Raw genomic sequence first — 16,397 nt, 5'->3', positions numbered from 1 at the left:
ATTTGAGTTTAACATTGTTGGGCCACATCTGGTTTTCGGTAATCAAAACATGGTCATCCTAGTCACCAGCCTATCACAGGGCACATACAGACAAGCATTATTCACACATTCACAGCCTCTGAGCTGAAATGTATCCTATTCATTGATTGGATGAATGGCAGCCACTACACTACCAGTGACCGTAATGGTCTTAGTAATGGTTTAGTTTATTCCCAACATACTCAACAAAGTTTCATTAAATATATTTTGTTTACAGTGTCACAATTCAACATGTCTGAAAAGGAGCAGGAAGAAGCAAAGCTTATTAAAATACAACTGCACAACAAAATGCAATGCTGTTTCTGATCTTCTTTGGCTGTTAGACGAAAAAAGACGTGCCATTAGCACTCAGCTACAGTGGCAGAAACAAACCATGAACTTGAACCCTGATCATGACTAAGTCTGGGGTGGCCTCCTGCCTCAACCAGTTGGGCTGAGGGAGAATCGCTGACGTTCAGTGCAAATATGAAGAGTGTACACTGAAGTAAATTGAATTCGGTTCTGTTTCTAAAGTACCTCAGCATGTCAGAAGCAATATTAGGATATATAGACACAATCATATTAAGCTCATGCTAAATTTAGTTGGAAAATAATCAAATAAAGACACTGTTGTCTATACAGTCAGGGTAATCTAACACAGGATCATCTGTTTATGACGAAATTGCCCGAATGTCATGATCTTTTCTGGTTGAATGGATTTATACAACTCAGCATCTTTACTTGTCTACAAATCTACCTTATGTGCAACGTTCATGCACATTCGATTTTTATTTATGTAAAAGGTTCAAATGAATTTTTCTCACGGGGGTCACACATTTATTGGTTATTGTATTGTTATCCCAGTGAACACAAGGCAGCCATGAAGCTATTCGGGAAGGACGATATCGCTACTAAAAAGGACAAGGAGAGAGCGATCCAGTACGAGGACCCACCAGATGGCGGCTGGGGCTGGCTGGTGGTGTTGCATTGTTTCCTGGTAAGGCCCACATCAGCATTGGGTTTATTTATTTGATTAATTGATCAATGGGAAAACATTAGCAAACTAGAGCGGAACAGCATGGAAAGATAGATGTGCTACTTTCAGCTAGCTTCTGTGCTCCTCTGATTACTGGCCTGTGTTTTTTTTTCTTTCTTTGCTTAACTATTAAGGTCAATGTTCTGGTGATGGGAACACTCAAGAGCTTTGGGATCTTCTTTGTGGCATTCCAAGATGAGTTTGGAGCTTCAGCAGAAAGCATCAGCTGGATCGGTTCCATCATGTCAAGTCTGCGTCTATCTGGAGGTTTGAGTGAAAAAACATTTTAAATCACAGCTTAGATGTGTTCCCATGTACACAAAATCAATCGTTTCTTCTAACTCCCATTTTGGAGCAGTGGAACAATAGTGGCCGTGTCTTCATGATTCCTCTCCTGTCACCTCTCAGCACCCATTGCCTCTGTGGCTTGTGCCAAGGTAGGAACCAGGGTGACCTCCATTACTGGGGCAGTGCTGGTTAGTGGAGGCTTTCTCACAAGTATTTTCGCCAACAGCGTGGTTTTTCTCTACGTCAGCATGGGAGTGATAGTAGGTGAGCAAGGACTCTTCCTCAGCCTGATGATTCCTGTGTGCGACCTTTGATCTAACTGTCTTTGTTCCATGCAGGAATGGGTTTTGCACTACTATACCAATCCTTCTCAGTGGTTACGGCGCTGTACTTCCGAAAGAAGTTAGCAACAGCGTACGCAATTGGGCGTTCTGGGATGGGATTGACCTTTGCCCTTGCGCCATTCACTCAGCTTCTTTTGGACCAATATGCTTGGCAAGGTAGGCAGGAAGAATCTCAGACACTCAGACTGGATTTACACTGCAGAGTTAAAATTGTGCAATCTCTGTTTATATTGTTTTCTGGTTACGATGCACTCCCACACTGCTATGACTTAAAAATTTAGTTTCGACCTTAGCGGTTTGTTTATATATATATGTATTTATATATGTATATATATATATGTATGTATGTATGTGTGTGTGTGTGTGTGTATATATATATATATAGGTGTGTGTGTGTGTGTGTGTGTGTGTGTGTGAGTGTGTGTGTGTCTGTATACATACATACATTGAAAATAATTGCAGGAAATGCAAATTAACTGGTTTTCGTTTATTTATTGACCAACTGGCACACATTACTTTCAATGAAATATAATGCGCGTAATAGGACCCACCTATTCCGCCTATAAAGCCTGAAAAAACCTCCAAAAAGCGGCAACAATGCTCCATTTACATAATGTGCTTTGGGTGGTTATGACAGATTTCATACTCACATTGCATTTCGTGTTCTTTTGCTCAACATCATCATATGTATATGTATATGTATATGTATATGTATATGTATGTATTAGGGAATGTGAATGATAAACCGATGCGACCGTATAACCGGTTTGAGGAGCTAACGATTCCAATCAGCCGATAAAAGAATGCTGTATCGATAATAATTTGCCATAAATTTTAGATTAATCGATTGTGGAGACATGCACCGGGTATCGCGATAGAAGCAATCGGTTGACAGTGTCTTATAAACTACGCTTGGGCTGCCAACGAAACGTGCCGGATGCTCGCTTCTAGCGGCGGCCACTAATTGCTAGCACTGTCCATTAGCTGCTAGCTAACTAGCTAGCGCTGGCCAGTCGGCCGGCTAGCTATAACACCACACGCCTTTGGATTAATTGGATTAAAAGAAGGGTGCAAGCAGAATTCACCAAGCCTTTGATTGTTCACCCACTAATAAGGAATGTGATCTGGGTTGAGACTGTTGTGAAACAGATTAGTTTTACCCTATTGATGATCTGTTGTTGCATAGTAATCATTGCTGGAGCAGCCAGACCAGCAGAGGCGAGTATGGTTACTTTTCTTTTTGAAATGTTGAGCCTGGAGTGTTGAAAACACTATGCTCAGTCTGAAATGTTGTACGATTACCATTATTATGACATTTTGAGAATGTGATTGTTTAGTTTTCCAAGCTAAAACAGCATTTTCATTGGACTCACGTGGCAAGTACTTATATTTACTTATCTGTGCTTGGAAGAGATGTGCCATTATTTAAGGGGCTTTGCACTATTTATTTATTTTGTATTATTAATTGGACAGAAGGTTAAGACTTCTTTCATTGTTATATATTATACTGTATATTATAAGAATGCCACTTGATAATTGGCATCTTTATTTTACAATGTAAGATTAATGTCTACATCAGCAAACATTAACCGTAGAATTGAATCGAATCGCATTTAAAAAATATTGTTTTTTCATCATATCGTAACCTGTGTATCTAGATTTGAATCGAATCGTCTATCACAAAGAGATTTACATCCCTAATACAGACCCTTTCCAAAAAATTTGAATGTCATGGAAAAGTTGTTTAATTTCCATAATTCCATTCAAAAAGTTAAACTTTCATAGATTATAGATTCAGGGCCGACAATTTAAACGATTTCAAGTATTTATTTGTTTATTTTTACATAATTTGGGTTTCCAGCTCATTAAACCCACGAAAACAGGAATTAAAAAAATTAGAATACTGTGAAGAAATCAGCCCAAATTTTGCAGGGCATGAATGTTTTAAACTGAGTGTCACACACTAATCATCTACTAAACTCAAATCACCTGCACAGGCTTCCCCAGGTGTCATTAAATTGCTTCAGTTTGGTTCAATTGTCTCAGTTGGGTTCAATATGGGGAAGACTGCAGACATGACAACTGGCCAGAAGACCATCATTGATACCCTCCATAGGATGGGTAAGCCACAAAAGTTCATAGCTGAGGAGGCTGGTTGTTCACAGAGTGCTGTGTCCAAGCATATCAATGGAAAGTCTAGAGGAAGGGCAAAATGTGGCAGGAGAAGATGCACCAGCAAAAGAGATGACCGTGGGCTTCAGCGGATTATCAAACAGGGAAGATTCAAGAATCTGGCAGAGATCCAGAAAGAGTGGAATGAGGCGGGAGTCACAGCTTCAAAAACCACCACATTCAGACGCATCCGGGAGATGGGCTACAACTGTCGGGTTCCTCGGGTCAAGCCACTTCTGAACCTGAGCCAACGTAGGAAGCGTCTCCACTGAGCCAAGGAGAAGAAGGACTGGACTGTTGGCCAGTGGTCCAAGGTCCTCTTTTCCGATGAAAGTAAAGTGTGCCTTTCATTTGGGAATCAAGGTCCAAGGGTTTGGAGGAAGACGGGTGAGGAACAGAACCCAAGCTGCCTGAGGTCCAGTGTGAAATATCCACAGTCCGTCATGATTTGGGGTGCAATGTCCGGTGCAGGTGTTGGTAAACTCTGCTTTCTTAAATCCAAGGTCACCGCAACAGTCTACCAGAATGTTTTAGAGGACTTCATGATTCCTTCTGCTGAGGATCTGTATGGAGATGCAGATTTCATCTTCCAGCAGGACCTGGCCCCTGCCCATACCGCCAGAAGCACCAAAACCTGGTTTGATGCCCATGCCATCACAGTGCTTGACTGGCCAGCCAACTCACCGGACCTAAACCCCATTGAGAATCTATGGGGTATTCTCAAGAGGAAAATGAGGGGCACCAGACCCAACAACAAAGAAGAGCTGACAGCAAGCATCAAGGAAATCTGGGCTTCCATAACTCCCAGGCAATGCCACAGGCTGATTGCTTCAATGCCACGTCACATCGAGGCAGTGATTAAGGCAAAGGGATTCCCAACCAAGTATTGAAGATTGACATATCGTTTTGAAAGTACCATATTTTGATTGATTTGATGTGATCCTAATTTCTTTCTTTTTTTTTCCTGCAAAAACTGAAGTAAATGGTGATTTCTTCACAGTATTCTAATTTTTTGAATTCCTGTTTTCTGTGGGTTTTATGAGCTGGAAGCCCAAATTACGTAAAAATAAACAAATAAACACTTGAAATCGTTTAAATTGTGGGCCCTGAATCTATAATCTATGAAAGTTTTACTTTTTGAATGGAATTATGGAAATTAAACAACTTTTCCATGACATTCAAATTTTTTGGAAAGCGTCTGTATGTGTATGTGTATGTATATGTGTATGTATCTGTGTGTATATACTGCATGTGTATATATATATACTATATATATATGTGTGTGTGTGTGTAAATGTATATGTATATATATATATATATATACAGTATATATATATATATATATATATATATATACACTAAGTCCCCAACTAACGAACACAATTGGTTCCAGACGACCGTTCTTAAGTCGAATTGTTCTAAAGTTTGAAAAAAGGTAATATTACCAATTATATAGGTACTACATGTACGTGTATACATATACAGTATATGTGTATGTATGTAAATATGAGTTTGGATGCAGTAGTAATATTAAACTAGGATAATTAATGAACAAAAACAATAAAAATGATATAATAATACGTAATGATAAATGTTATTTACCATTGAAGAGGAGTGGTCGAGCATACGTCGTTGTGGTGGTGGAGGAGGAGATATTGGAAAAAAAGGACAAATCGTCGTCGTCGTCAGACTCTTCTAAAAGAGGTAGTGTTCTGTGGGTGGTGTAGAATTAAGTAGACTTATTAACTCTTCATAAACTTTAATCACACGCTCTGTCCGGATTGTATCATACAACTACAATTTAGCTTTCCATTTAGCTTTCTCTCCACAGCGGCTTCCTGTACCTGTTGGTCCCATTAGCAGTTTCACAGTGCCCTCTACTGGTCAAGATGTAGCAGTATAAATAATGGAGTTCCAGTACAGTACTACAAGGCAAAATACATTGTGTTCGTATCTCCGAAAGTTCGCATGTCGGATGTTCGTAAGTTGGGGACTTAGTGTATATTTAAAACTATAAATGAATAAATCGTGCTTTTTTGTGATTGAATGTGAATATTACAATTTGTAGTTAAAGCATATGCATATTTAAGCAAATGTTACGTCTCTTTTGCCTAAATTAAGTTACATTTTCATGCATAATAATGGCTAAATAAAAATACAGTGGAACCTTGTTTAGCGTCTGCCCCATGTTTTCCAGTTAACGTAAAAATATTATGCCAAAATTTGGTTATGGTTATGGTTGAATTTATTTTGAACATGCATTCAGTTCACATTGAATGCTTCATGTTACAGCTCACAATTCTGCATGTCTGAAAAGGAGTAGGAAGAAGCAGAGCTGATTTAATCCTACCCCCTCACTGCATCACATCAATTGCTAATACATATTATTATTATTATTTATTTTTTTTTTTTTAAACAAAACAAACAAAAAAAAAATCTTCCTTTTCCCCCCGTTGATATCCGGAACAACTTCCTGCCGTCTTTAGTGTTATACTGTGAGTGTCACTGAATGTAGCTACATGGGTTCCTAATTGTAGTACTTTGTTGAGCAGGCCTTTGCAATGATGATATCATAATCATAACCAGCATTGTCTTCCAATAATGCTTTAATATTGTCCTGCAGAACCTTGATATCATTGCATAGTGCTCTGTTTTCTTCCATACAGTTTTTAACCTCCTTAAGAGCAGTACACATGGTCACATTTTAATCTTGCAACTCCTTGATTTCTTCTCTTACTGCAGGGGTGTCCAAACTTTTTTCAGCGAGGGCCACATACTGAAAAATGAAAAGATGCAAGGGCCATTTTGATATTTTGTAAACCAACACATTGAGATATGCTAAGAAACTATATGTAGCTCAAGAAAAAACTGCATTTCACCTTTGTAATATATCTGTAATGTAGGTGAAATGCTACTAAAAATGACATTTTATCTATAATAATACGAGTTTATTGTTGTAAAATTAGCACTTCTGTTCTTCATTCAAATATAACTAATAATTTGACTTTATTCCCGTAAAATTACTGCTGTTTTTTCCATTCCTGCTGATTTTTAAAATGTTCCAACTGTTTCATTTCAGCTTTCCTCTTGTAAATTTTTTTCTCGCAATTATAACTTTATATCTTTTATTAAACTAATGTCTTTTTTCTTTATTTCAACATTGTTACTGAAATGATATTTTTCCTCATTTTACAAGTTTGTTCTCAGATTTTTTCAAATTAGAAATGGATTTTTTTCCTCGTAATATTTAGATTTTACTAAAATTTCTTATCACGTTCTCGGTGTGGTTTGGACCCCAGATGCAGAGGCTGAGCGCTCGTGCGGTAGTACAGGAACTTTTAATAACACAAAATGCAAAAGGTTGTTCCACAAACAGAAGGCGATGGTATCTTGGCAAAAAATAGAGACAAAAAGCAAATAAAGGTAACACCATGAAGAGAAGTACCAAACTTAGGAGTTAGCTGGAAGGCAGGGAGGCGGCAGGGCCAACTTGGCATAGAGCAAAGAATGAGTAGTAGAAGTCCTCGTGTGTGTGTAGCCAGCAGTAGCGAAACAATAAACCAGCGGCTACCAGCTGCGGGCTGTCAACTTAAATGAGGAGTGAGTAATTAGGCGCAAGTGTGCCCAGCCTTCCCGCCTCCAGCCTGCTCAAGGGTGAACTGCAACAGAGGAGAAACAGGCCAGGAGAAGGCAGGTACCAAAACAACAACAACAACAAACAGAACAGCCACTGGCGAATGTGACATTTCTGCTGTTGTCTACTTTATTCTTGAGAAATTATGGCTTTTTTCCCTTGCTAGATTACAACTCTTCTCGTAATATTTTGACTTCTGATTGAGTTTCCCATTTTTGCTGCTGTTGTTTTTTTTGTTTTTTTTAAAGTTTCGTTGTTAAATAAAATTTTTAGACTGTGCGGCGGGCCGATAACATCACAGCCGCGGACCGCGAGTGGCCCCCGGGCCGCACTTTGGACACCCCTGTCTTAGTGCTTTGGTATCCTTGCCCAGTGCTCTATTTTCTTCCAGAAGGTTTTTGACATCATCCAGGACCTCTGCGATCATTTGGATGAGGTTTTTATTCTGAAATTGAATCTCTGATTGCAGACATGTAAAATCTAGCTTTATTGTTGAAGTGTCTTGCAGTGTTTGTGATTGCAGCTCATGCCTTGTTTGAAAAAACTCTAGCTCTGTTTGTGATTGCAGACGGCTAATTTGTACTGCAGTACGCTCTTGTATCTCATTCATCTCCTTCCGCAAGGCTTGTAATAATATCAAGTCTTTGCTCATGAGAAGATCTTAAAATTTTGGAACTGTTTTTTCACTCGAGGCGGACAACTCATCCGACAGCCAGACTGACCCAATTTCTGATTTTGAATCCGTAATTCCAGGGCCAGTATCATTTTGCGTTGCGTTTGGCATTGTTGCTAGGCATCCACTTTGAACTTCAGCAGTTAGCCAGTTAGCTTGATTTGCTAGCAGCTATCAGCACTTGTAATTAGTTTATTTCAAGGAATCTGTACCTCTTGCCTATCCGAGTTAAAGTTGAGGGAGTCAGCAAGCAGTTCTGATCTTGCGTTTGTGAAGTGTAGTCAGGAAAGCACCAAGTACCGTCCACAGAGCTCCTACCATGTACGTCCTCCCCAGTCGACAGCAAGGGGGAAAAAAAGTGCTTCGGTTTACATACTTTTTCCGTTTAGCATACAATTTGACGCACTTCTTGTTGTGTTATTAATACACTACGTGAGTTCAACTGTGTTCTTAATGTATATTTATCACAAAACATCCTTAGCTTCTAACAAAGAAGCTAGCTTGCTAAGTTACAAAATGGCAACCGGAACAGGAAGTCTGGCGGTTGAGTCTCAAAAATGTTAACACAAAACACGTTCTTATAGTTTTACATGTATAAAACAATTCTAAATGCATATAAATGACAAATAAGGGATAAATGAACATTTAAGGTTACTTTTACCTTCACTGACGACGTGATTCTTGATGTAACTGTTCCCAAAGACTGTTTTGTCATCAGCTATTTCTTGAATACAATTCAGTAGTTTTTTTTCACTTTATGTATCAAAATGCTGGCACTTGAAACTTTCTGCGGCTCCATTTTGGGCTATTGAGGTGAACACCACAATTGAATTTGACAAATAACTCAAAGCAAAACAGGAAGGTGGTGTCCGTGTGGTGTCCCCCTGCCACATCAAGAATTACGTCTTCAGTGACCGTAAAAGCAAGGGGTGTTATTTCATGTCTAGAGTGCTCTAATAATGTTAAAAACGTATTTAGAAGGTTGTAAACAGGTTTTCTATGTTCTAACTACGAAAATATTACATTTATAAATAAGGTATGCTACGTCGCGGAAATTCACTTGTCACGATTGGGTATGGAACCAATTAATCACAATAAACAAGGGATTACCGTTTTTGCCGGCGTTTTGTGTTCAAAATAACTTTAATAGTGCTGAATGAATTTGGATGAAATTTTCAGTAATTGTCGGAAATGGATCTGGAAGAACTGATAACAGTTTGGGGGTGGTCCGGATCACCATCTGGATCCAGGAATTTTTTAAGGATTCTTTAACATTGCGAGATAGGACCATTTTTGGTATCTGTGCAAAAAATGGTCAGAGCACTTGGAAAAAAAAATACTGGACAAGTTTCCAACAAGTGCTACAAAATATCAAAGACTGATCCAAAAACTGTAGGATTATTATATTGGTGTGAATCACAATATGGGGGGAACTATGGTGCTCTCAGAGTGCTTATCTAGATACACGTATACATTTATAACATTTATATATATATATATATATATATCATTTTTTAACATTTTGTGTCTTGCCATCTTCTCTGTCCCTTACAGGGGCTATGCTGATTCTTGGCGGCCTCATGCTCAACCTGGTGGCCACTGGTTTGCTTCTGCGGCCCATAAATGTGAAACCTCCCACTGTGTCAAACTGTACTTCCCACAGCCAAAAGAGCCCAGTTCTCTCCCTCAAGAGCTCATCAGAAAAGGACTATGCCAAGAGCTGCCTGAATGGCTCCTCACATTTATCAAATGGTGTCTCCCAATCAGATTCCCTTCCATCCCCACCTTCTCCTACTCACAAGGATGCCGAGGACCTGGAGGGGCAGTGCACTCATACAACAAACGACCAGGTAGAGAACCCAGAACTGAACAGACTGGTCCTCAATGGCCATGAGACCCATCAAGACTTGGGTTTATGTAAACCCACAGATGGCTCCACAGAGCTCAATGGCACCATGAACGGGTCCACAGCAGCTGGACTTGTCTCCATGCCCGCCAGCAGTCCGACTGAAGAAACCATCCCGAAAGCCAAAGTACTCGATTTTTCCTTGCTAAAAGACCCGTTCTTTTGCATCTATACATGGTCTTTGGTCTTCAGCCAGCTGGCCTACTTCATCCCCTATTTCCACCTGTCTGCCCGAGCCAGAACCCTGGGCATCGACCCCATGGATGCTTCTTTTATCATCTCTGTGGCAGGTGAGGAACACTTTTAACACATTACTGGTTTCTCACCACACATTTTAATATAACTTGAGTGGACAGTCTAAAGTTGAACACCCTACAGGTTGCGCAATTTGGAATTCAACCAAATTTACCAGGAAAATAATGCCAGTAAAGTTGCACAAAAATACCTTGATGGTTGAATCATAATTATGACATGGCATGAGATGGCACCATATGTGGCAACAAGGAGAAATACGATGCAGACCATTGAATGGGAAATGGATGCTATACACCTCTCTATCCTGGCTGCTCAGTACAATATTGCAGACAATAAGGAACAGCATGTACTCCAGAAACACCTGTTTTTGACATAACAACGCTGTTATTTGAAGTTTTGGTACACTCATTTCTGTCCAGACCGCTCAGTACAACATGGTCAACTCAAAAGCAATCATAAAAGACCAATAATGGAGTGTACACACACAGTGAGCAAATAATAACATAACGATGTACAAATATTGTTGTTTTGCCTTATTATTAATAGGATTAGCTTCCTTTAACACTTACCGTATATGACAGTTAAAAATACCAAAGTGCTACTTCAAACATTGCCTGTAGATTTAATAGTGGGTTTGGAGGTTACACTGTAATAAAAATTTGGTAACTGGATCATTTGAAGCTTTTGAAACACGCACAATGTGGTTTACTTCAATTAGAGTCCATCCATTTCTATACCGCTTATCCTAATTAGGGTCGTGGGGGCATGCTTGAGCCTATCCCAGCTGACTTCGGGCAAGAAGCGGGGTACACCCTGGACTGGTCGCCAGCCAATCGCAGGGCACATACAGACAATCAACCATTCACACTCACATTCATACCTATGGACAATTTAGAGTCTCCAATTAACGTAACATGCATGTTTTTGGAATGTGGGAGGAAACCGGAGTACCCGGAGAAAACCCAGATACAAACCCAGGTCCTCCCGATCTCCTGACTGTGTGGCCAACATGCTAACCACTCAGCCAACGTGTGGCCCTTAAATTAGAGTCAAGATGGGTTATAGGTATTAAATATAAATATAATCGGTATAAATGTTTTGCAAGGTATTTGTAATAGTAGGCAGTACACTGTTGCCCCATAGCATAGGTTTAGGATGTGGGTTGGAATCTCAGCTGAAGCGTTTCCGTGTGCAGTTAGTATGCTACCTTAAGATGTGAGTGGTTAGCTGTCTGCACCTGTGATTGATGAGTCGGGGTGCACCCTGCCTCTCAGTCAGCTGGGATAGGCTCCAGCTTCCCTTTGACCCAGACTAAATAAGCATTTTCAAAAATGAATGGATGGCTTTTCATTGGTTGGCAGTTATCATTTCAAGCTATGAAGCATCACACATAAGTGATAATGTGACCGATGAAACTGAAATGGATTCACTGTTTATGAACGTGGCTCGCAGTAGACCATCACCTTAAGCTTCCTGTAACAGTGGCTTTATGAAGTGATGCAAAAAAAAAAGTTCTCAGTCAACTTATGGGCATTCATTATTTGTGAGCTGCACAGACTCTGCAGTATTATGTAATGAATGTGCTTACATAAAAGCTGAACTTTGGTCCACTGGCCAGGGCGGTTCAGCAGTGCGCCATACAGTAGATGAAGCTGCTTTTCCAGTATATTTTGAAAACAACATTACCATTTTGACCAGTTGCATGTAATTCTTTAAGAGGGCTTCAGTGGGATGTGTTAATAATTGAAGAGCTACAAATGAGCTTATACATACAGTATATGTTTGGGAAGACGTCCCCCTTCTGTCCTTCAGTTATTGTACTACAATCATTCAGATGCACAAGCACAGTGGAAAAATGTGTGCTACGTTTTAATTGCTACATGTGTATTGTAAATGCATTTTTAAGTTCATGTCTTCTCAAAGGAAAAATCGAATACTCTTGAGCTGAGCTTCATGTGCACTCAAAGATGGAATCAAAACCCTCTTAGCTTCAGGAAAGAAATCAATAGCAAGCTCTAAGAAACCTTTCCTGTTTGAACAACCACAAAACACAAACAACGGAAAAACACATTACTATTACTGCTACTAATGACAGTCATCTTATTTTAGAAAATCACTTACATCTGCATCTCTGTCTCTGTTTACACACGAAATAACATAATAGTAATCTGTGGTCAAAATGACACAGACGGAAGGATGTTTTCTCAATAAATAGATGATTAAGCAAAGTGTGACATGCTGAGAGAACCAAACCAATAATACTACGCGTAAAGTATTGAAAGATATTCCTGTGTGTAGTGTATTGTTTCACGAAGATGACTTTCATATGTCAATCATCGGTTACGTGACAATCTATGAACGGGCATGTACTGTAGATCTGTGATTCTCAACTGGTGGGTTGTAACCCAAAAGTGGGTCGTGGGTCTTTGCCTGGGGAAAAAAATAAGAACTTATGATTCGCTTGGTATGCTGCCACAAGGTGCAATTTGGGTAACCGCTCGTCATTGGTGGGTGATGGTGGGTCTCGCAGCCAAACAGGTTGAGAACCACTGCCGCAGATGTTATTATAGTTGAAGGTTAGGAGAAACACATCGACATCCATAATAACTAATACATTAGTTAATTTACTTGAGCAATGATATTTGCCAGTGGCTGGGCACCACAGCTGGTGAAAAAACATATTCGCTGAACAATACTTTAAAGATTAAAGTTACTCAAAATCCACAATTCTGTGCTAAAGACAGCATCCAAGTGTCTGAATCCCACTTGTACTCACTCTACTAAGCAGCACTCCAATGAGCACCAAGACCACCAAACTCTTTTGGCTTTGTTCTGTCCCATTCTGTGGCCATGTGCGCCGTAATGAGAGCGAAAGTGCGACAGAGCAGCAGTAACAGCGTGCCACCCACACCACAAAGCTGCCATCCCAGCATCCCACTGGCTCTCTTTCCTCGACCCAGCGGTTGTCATAGAGGTCCATTTACTCAAGTGGGGGTGGGTGGGGATGGGGGGTCGCCATCGTCCGGATCAGCCTATTCCTCAAACCCTCTGCCCCTAACTTCGGAGCGAGCTGCAGTCGCTAAGCAACAGCCAACTGAGTAAAGTTGGTGGCGTGGCAACAAGCGGGGCTCCCCACTTTGTTTGAGGCTCAAGTGGCAGATACTTTGCAGAGAAGCACTGAGGCAGCAATCTGTACAAAAGAGGAGGCAGGCCGAGCCAAGTGCGGCCTCAGAAAAGCTGGGAAAATCAACATGGCGCTTATTATTCCCTGCTTTCATCTCGTGACACAGTTCGCTAAAGCAATGGTAATGACACCTTTTTGATGCACTCCTCCCGTTGTTCAAGCCCAGAGGTCTGTACACATGCCATCTACCTGACAGTACTACATAGAAAAGTTAGACAAACAAATTAGTCTGTCGGGCGGTTGACTTAAGGTGCTACTTAGAGAGGCCATATTTAAACTGCAGTTTGAACAGGAACAGCTGCAAGCGTACAACAGCCCGCTGTGGATAAAAGATACAAACAAACGTACATCTCGTCTGGTTGCACGCAGGAGACACACCACGACATTGTGTTGGGTCACGGCAGAATGACACATAAACATGGCGCAGCTGCCTCGTGCCACCTCTTTGACCTCGCAGGAGACATTCCATTATGTAAGAAGGGCAGAGATGTTCACTGAGGAGACTTTTATTAACTGGTTTTTGACATAGCTGAACACCATTCATTTGTAACTAGTACATAGTAGTACATAGTAATTTTTTAGTTATTATTTTTAGAGCCAGAACGCCAAAGACAAAAAAAGATGACTTATTCCGGTTAATACATCACGGCATATCATAGAAATCCAAGCAAATATCTCCCAAAGGTTGTGATAAGCATAGGGATAATGCAGTGTGATGTTGAGAATGACATTTTATTGATTTTTTTTTTTCTGTTTGAGTCATTATCTCATCACCATCAAATAAAAAATGGTAATCACGGTATGGTCACCTTATGTCTGTATCATGCTAACATATGGGCCGGCCAGCAAAACAGTTTTAGCTTGTGCTCTACGGAGTTCCATTCTCGTAGTATCCTTGTTTTACTGTCTATGACCTCATCTCCACAATGTTCCATTGTTTCTGGACCTTTTTTAAGTTAAGAAAAATGATGTCACACCCACACCTTTACTGTACATAGTGTGGTCGAATTTCTCTTAGTGTGCAAAACGAGTGCGTCCATGTAACGACGATCTGCATGACATCCCTTGTTTTTATTGATCCGTGTGGCTCGCTGCTGCCTGCAACAGTCAATACACCACTGCAGTTTCTGCACTGCGGCCCGCAGCCCAGCACATATCTGCCTAGTCATCAAACCCCCACTGGAGCGAACAATCAATCAGATGGGAATGTAATACACAACAAATTTTTGTCAATGTAGCAGATGGATGGTTTAGCCTCCCGCTGTTTATGTGGGCATGTTCTTGTTGTTTCAGTGACAGACCTAATGTATTTGTATTTGTATTTCTACTATCCAGGCTGCAAGGATATTATCCTTGGAAGCTATTCAATGTTGTATTACATGTACTCTATGCATAGTTAGCCTTGTGACTTGACATGTAGATGGTGGCATAACATTTGTAAACATTTCCAAATAGCGGAAACTCAAATATCTTATTACTTATGACTTATGACTATTATAGTCAATGAAAAGAAAGTGGCGTCTGAATAGTAGGTAGTGCAAAATAACAATGTGCCGGCAAGTTAAACAAGTTTAATAAACCTTTCAAGACCAGTATGTTTTTATCCACAAAATCCAAATTATTTTTAACAAAATTGTCTGAAAAGGTTTTTATATATTCTGCTTCCGCTAATGTTTGTTCTCGACAAATCCCGGTGCAGATGGTCCGAGGCAATGTTCCCTCTAAGCTGCGCGCCTACGCAGTCGTGCACTGCTCCATCGTTCTCATATGTAAACATCGCACAAAGTAAAATTCAACATGAACTGTAAATAAAATAAACAGAACAATTTATTCTGTACCATTTTGCAATGCAACTCCGTGAGTGACAGGCGACAACAAGCGGCACAATGATGAACACTGTCCAGCCAATGACAAGCTCCTGTTTGCACTTATTTACGTACTCAGCCAAACAATTCACTACGCCGTTTTGCAGGTTAGCATATAGCTACTGGTGCAGTGAAGTTAAGGGAGCTGAATGCTGCTTGCTAACCCGTGTTATGGTGAAACGAACGGGCAGTCCCACAGCCACATACCAAGCCAAAGCAGTTATTTTAAGGTGGATGACAATAGGTGAATCTGGGTGAGATTTTTTTCTTTTTCGAATGAGAACGGGTTACTCTGAAAACATGCTGCAAAGCTAAAGTAGCAAGGCAAGGCAGGTTTATCTCTAGAGCACCATTCATACACAAGGTCATTCAAAGTACTTTACAGAAAAGAAGGGTAAAATAATTCCATAAAAACATAAAGTCATTCTAAAATCATTACACAAAATTCCATCCATAAAACAGAACAAACCAAAAAAAAAAATTCAAAATAAAGAGTGCAGATAAAATACTTTCAGTTGTCATATGCATAGTTGAATAGAAGTCTTTTTCAGCCTGGATTTGAACATTGCCAAAGTTGAGGATTGTCGCACATCTTCTGGAGGACTGTTCCAGATTTCGGCAGCATAAAACTAAAACACAGCCTCGCTGTGTTTAGTCGTGACTCTGGGCAGCCGCAGGAGACACCTGCACACATTGATGTGAATGTCATGTGTGGCTTAACCGTGCATGTAGTACTTGTTTGCTTTTATTTTGATGGCCGGACCTACCGGATACAGGAAGTTTTATGCCAAGTTTTTATAACAAAAGTTATTTAAACAAAAGTAAACATATACAACAAATATGCCGTCAATTTCAAATACATTTCCAGGATGAAATAGAGCCCCAACAGGCTGCTGCAAAAGAAAAAGGAAATTAAAGTATACATAATTAACAAAATAAATGGTAAACAGGAAATGAAATTGAAAATGACATGATAAACTAGGGGTTTCCTACAAGATTCAAATCATTCATTGGGTGAGATA

The 16,397-nt window shown here is 40.0% G+C and overlaps 1 protein-coding gene across 4 annotated transcripts in view; it reads left to right on the top strand.

The window, feature by feature from the left end:
• slc16a4 (solute carrier family 16 member 4) overlaps positions 1–16,397 on the top strand; it is a 49,440-nt gene that overhangs the window by 23,836 nt on the left and 9,207 nt on the right. For all 4 annotated transcript variants that reach the window (XM_054772556.1, XM_054772549.1, XM_054772565.1 and 1 more), the window contains 5 exons: positions 883–1,015; positions 1,189–1,321; positions 1,463–1,606; positions 1,681–1,842; positions 9,720–10,361. In XM_054772556.1, coding sequence (XP_054628531.1) covers positions 899–1,015; positions 1,189–1,321; positions 1,463–1,606; positions 1,681–1,842; positions 9,720–10,361 — 1,198 coding nt within the window. In that variant the 5' untranslated portion in view covers positions 883–898. The remainder of the gene's footprint in view (positions 1–882; positions 1,016–1,188; positions 1,322–1,462; positions 1,607–1,680; positions 1,843–9,719; positions 10,362–16,397) is intronic.

The sequence above is a fragment of the Dunckerocampus dactyliophorus genome, chromosome 1 (genome assembly GCF_027744805.1).
Source record: "Dunckerocampus dactyliophorus isolate RoL2022-P2 chromosome 1, RoL_Ddac_1.1, whole genome shotgun sequence".
Classification (NCBI taxonomy): Eukaryota; Metazoa; Chordata; class Actinopteri; order Syngnathiformes; family Syngnathidae; genus Dunckerocampus; species Dunckerocampus dactyliophorus.
Note: the sequence above shows the minus strand (reverse complement) of the source record. Positions and strands in the feature narration are given on the sequence as shown.